At 33.7% G+C, this 5135-nt stretch overlaps 1 protein-coding gene across 1 annotated transcript; it reads right to left on the bottom strand.

The window, feature by feature from the left end:
* Positions 1 to 1555: 1555 nt before the first annotated feature.
* LOC127790326 (transcription factor bHLH162-like) lies at positions 1556 to 4436 on the bottom strand. Its single transcript, XM_052319775.1, has 3 exons — positions 3705 to 4436; positions 2785 to 3168; positions 1556 to 1917 (listed from the first exon to the last, which is right to left on the bottom strand). Exons 1-3 carry the CDS (start codon positions 3999 to 4001, stop codon positions 1849 to 1851), a joined length of 750 nt encoding a protein of 249 aa, XP_052175735.1. The 5' UTR covers positions 4002 to 4436; the 3' UTR covers positions 1556 to 1848.
* Positions 4437 to 5135: the final 699 nt, after the last annotated feature.

Raw genomic sequence — 5135 nt, 5'->3', positions numbered from 1 at the left:
TATCCCTTCGATATTTTGGTTGTGCCAAACATGCTTCTCACGTTAACTGACCCATATTTGAACTTAGAAAAGATGTGTTTGTGCCAAATTACTAGATTTATTTATTTTTAGGGTGTACTACACTAAGTTATTATGTTTTAAAAATATTTTTGATTTTTTGTTTTTTTAATGAATAATTAGGAATGAATATTTGGTCAGTTCAATTACTAAATTGATAGAATTGCTCAAATTGAATAAACTAAACTTATAACAAAAATCGAATCGAATCAACTAAATAAATGCTCAAATTGAACAAATAAAAAAATTAAACAAACCAAAAAAATTAAAAGTTCAGTAAAAAAAAAAAAATGATGTTGATATTTTGGTCTATTAAGATATTTTAATTTTTTTAAATATGAAAATCGAACAGAAACAAAATAATTAAAATTATTAAATTTAGAAACTAAAGTGAATTAACCAACAATTTAACTTGAATCGAATTGACAATTTTAACTGATTCAGTTCTATTATTTTTTATATTTAACTGAAATATTATTTATCCCTGAAAATGGCAAAAATTACAAGGGCACTTGCAAAGCATTCGTCACGTTTAAGTCACAAAAGGTCTTTTTGTACTAGCATTTGTTTTAAAGTAATAATTTTAAAAATTATGCTTATAATAACAATTTAAATGTAAAATAAACGACCATATTTATGTCATTATAAATACTATTAAAGCCATCTCCTTCAACAATCCTAACCAAAGTCATCAAGACAGGACATCTCTCGTCTAGTTACACAATTTGCTCTTTTAAGGACAATTTGTCTCTTGTTTCCTCTTAAGGCTTTGAGTCCTTTGACAAACTCATTGTTATTTTGAAGCACATTTTTATTGTTTCTAAATTAAAGATAAAATCAAAGACTTTTACCTATTGCAAATAACAATTTTCTTTTTGAGTGAGGTCATATGACATCACACTATAATCAATTTTAAATTTTACATTCGTTTTATAAAGTCTGAAAAATAAAAAATCGATCTCTAAGAATGCATAGTTCGACCCTGAAATTCTCATGTATAGAACTCAAATTAGAAGATTTAGATATAACTTATCTTAATTTCTATTAAAAATGTTATTTGGACACTTGAGTTTATAACATATTATAAAAATTATACTCTACTTGTCGACAGTGGCGGATGCAGTAGTGAGCTGTCCTGGGCTTCAGCTGAAGCCCAGGGCAGCTCACAACAAAATTTATTTTTGTAATGTAATTTTTTTAATTTTTTAGTAGTAGCCCAGTCTTAATTTAGTCCATTTCACTCTTAATTTTGTCTAGCCCAACCCATCCCACTTGCCTGGATCCACCCATGCTTGTAGAAATCGAAATGTTATTTAAGAAATTCTAAGTTTGGTATTTACTTTTCAATAAAAATGTCATATCTATGTCGATGTCTTGTATACTTGTATTGATGTGACACATAATATTATCACAAATACAAAATTTAGAATATCTTAAATAATATTTTGGTTTCTAGAAGCAAAGTATAATTTTCATAATATGACAAAATTGAATCAAATTGAGAGTGACAATGGCATTCTTTTATAAATGAAAACTGTTCTTCTCCCCTTGGCATTTATACACTCAACTACATGCCAAAATAGAAATACCAACCAAAAAGATGGGAACTTTTACATTTCTAGTCGTTGGAATCTAATTTCTTGGACATAATTTCTTCTTCTTCTTCTTCTTGGGCAAGAGAGTAAAGTTGGGTACAAAAGTATGTCAATAAATCTTATTTGGCTCTATACTTTACTCTTTACTTGTAAAATTAAACTTATTGACAAAAGTTGAAGAAAGGAGATGAATTAGCTAGCAAGCCAATTCCTGCAATCTCTGGCATACCCTTGAAGTCTCCACACCCACTCTTGAAACCTTCACCTGCAGGATATATATAAATTCATGATTAGACACATTATTTTCTCTAATTCTTAATGAATTTTTGAAAAAAAAAAAAAAGATGAAGAAAAAACTAGGGGTGATTTGCATAGAAATAGTAACGTTATTTCGATATTTGTCGCGAATTCTAGTTATGATTTGTAAAAGTAGTAATAATAATAAGATTGTATACAAAAACGAAACCCTTTAAAAGCACTTGTTTTACTAATAATGAAATTAATATCAAAAGGCAACAAGAAAGGTAGGGCAAGAATGGCCAAACCCAAGAAACCAAAGGCTAACAAAGAAACTAGAAATTAATTAAGGGTATCAACAAAGGTATAAAATCATAGAGCTCGAGAAGGGTAGTCAAGAGAAGAACCCTGCAATGGACTAAGAGACTACTAAAAGGTAGCTTGAAGACCCTATGCAATATAAAGCATGAGACTGACCCCAATGCTCAGGTCTTGATATCCTCAAAGCAAAAGGGTCTGTATGCAGTCCTCGAAGCAAAGCTAACATGTTGATATACTTTCCCAAGAACCAATTGGCCAAGAGCCAAAAAAGAGGCACCATAACCAACAACTACGTGCTACAAAATGACCCAAATGAACATAGCTAGAAAGATCCGAGAAATGTGATGCAATAGAAGGGGGAATAGCCCTAGCTAAAACTAGAAGGCAAATCTCAATCACTTGACATGGGGGCCTAAACAAAAGTAAAGGGCGCGCTTCCTTGGGTATTTTCTATCAAAATCATCAACTTGGTTAAGATAATTAGTCTATATCCCTATGATCACCATATGCCGAACCTAAAATGAAGATTAAAGATGGTATAGAGTGTGAATTAAGGTGGGAATAATGAATGAACCTGAGCATGGAGAGTGTGGAAAATCCTATCTTCCTTGGTGCAACAGCTTGCACTGACAACTTCAGCTCCTTCATCCTGAAGAACCCTAATCACTTCACACAGCATGAACTTGTTCTTCAACCCACTTATCAGAACAACTTCTATGATGGAACCCAGCTCCCTGAACTCAACCACTGGGGCTCTGAATCCATACATCATGCTACCATCACCATCATCAGCATCTGAAACAACATTCTTCTTCTTCTTCTTCTTCTTGTTTATCCTCAATTGCTGCCCACTGGCTGCAGCTGCTGCTTCTCTCCTCGCCTCTAATTCATCTGTTCTTTCTTTCAGTTGCTTTATATATGTAGCTGCCTGATCCAGCAGATCTAGCTGTGACATGTCCTGATGAAAATTTTTACAAAAAAAAATTATACACACACAATTTGAAATGGTATAATATCCAAGTAATTCAAAAGCATTGAAAGTAGAAGAGAAAAAATCAGATGTGTAGGACATACATACATACATATATATAATCATTTTAGTTTTCCCAGAAGACCAGATATTTTGCTCATTTATTAGGGCATTAAAAGCTTAGATATACGAAAATGTTAATCCCTGCATTTTTTTTTTCTCCAAATGGCAATGGATTGATGAGAATACTTTACATTAATTAAGAGATATACAATTGGTTGGATTAGTTAATACGAATTGGATCTTTCAAACCCAATTTCAGTGCTTGCTAGCAAACAAAATTAATTACCGACTTATGATTAGGTGGTTTGATAGTAATTGCATATATCCTTTGCCTTTGCCTTTATGACAATGTTTACTCTTCCTCTATATTGTTGCTTTCTTAAGGGAAGTGATTAGGAGCAAGGAAAAGAGAGAAATCAATATATATATATACACATATACGAGAGAGAGAGAGAGAGCACCTTGGTGGGTTTGAAATGGTGGGGAGGAAGGAGAGAAGAGAGCCTGAAGTAAAGACCTTTCATGTGAATTCTCCGGTTCCTCTCAACCACCTTTCTGTCAAGCTTATGCTCTGGAGACCCATTGCCTTTCTTCATCATCAATCCCCACTTAGTTACACTATATATAGGTAGATAGATGCAGCGAGAGAGAGAGAGAGAGAGAGAGAGAGAGAAACAGTAGAACTGCAGCTGATCAGAAGGAGCAGAGAGAAACCCTAAAAATGCTGGTATTAGCAGAGCTTTAGGAAGATCCCCCATGCCCCTTTTATAGGGTTATTGCAAGTGTCTGTTTCAACCCTTCACTTCATTTCATTTCTCAAAGAGAGAGTGCTCACTGTACTCCGAGAGAGAGAGAGAAGATGAGGGGAAGGAACATAAACAAATGGGAAATGGGAGGGTCAACTAGGTGGGGCAGAAGAAAAGCCACATACAAATATTTGGCCCAATTAGAGAAGCTGCAGTGGGGACTCTGATATGACTGTTGGCAACTGCTCTCCCTCTCTCTCTCTGTATATATATATATATATATATATATGTAAGGCTAACTGTAGGGTTCCACGTCCAGCGTGGCGGCCGCCACGCCAGCTGCCGCCATTTATAGCTGACCCTTGACCCTTCTCCCCCGCGGTTTCACCGGCCACCACATCCACATCCACGTCCTTCTATGTATGTGACATTCTCGTCCATTATCAAACTCTCCAAGTCTTCTCCCTGCGTCAATAGAACCTTTAATAAAATCAAAGAGATTGGTATGTTAATAAAAAGTTATAGTGAATTTTTTTTAATATTTGAATTTCAAAAAATTTGTGTGAATTCATATAAAAATTTAGGGAAAGTTTCATAAATTGGGTTTGCCTAAATTGTACTGAATATTTTGACTTTTTAAAAAAGACGCGAGCTTTCTTTGACTGTAATAAACCCTGAAAATGAACTATTTTGAACTTATATATATATATATATATATATCATCTCCACCAAATGACAATGGTTTGATAATGGCTGACATCACTTTACTGTCTCTTTCTCTCTTGTCGCCTTTCCTATTAGAAACCCTAACAAAAACCAAAAGGGTGGTTTACTACTGGGTTCACTAGTGGTTAATTATTATTTTATTCTTTTTGTAATTTTAGAAAAAAAAAAATAAGGGTAGTTTGAGAATTTTAACAGCAATTAATTAGCGACAGAGGGCCTATGTTGCAGGAGGGTTAACCTTAAAAAACACAAAGATGATTGGTGTAATTCAAACGTTAGGGATGTTTTGTGAAAGTTACCCATAAAATTGTGTGCTTATTTAATGTGTTAGATGAGCTTATTTGGTACACACTCCAAAGTAATGATTTTGAGTTCTCATTCACACCACAAAAATGATGGGGTAAATTACATTAACCTAAT

The sequence above is a fragment of the Diospyros lotus genome, chromosome 14, assembly GCF_014633365.1.
Source record: "Diospyros lotus cultivar Yz01 chromosome 14, ASM1463336v1, whole genome shotgun sequence".
In the NCBI taxonomy this organism is placed as follows: Eukaryota; Viridiplantae; Streptophyta; class Magnoliopsida; order Ericales; family Ebenaceae; genus Diospyros; species Diospyros lotus.
This window is presented reverse-complemented; position numbering and strand designations above follow the sequence as displayed.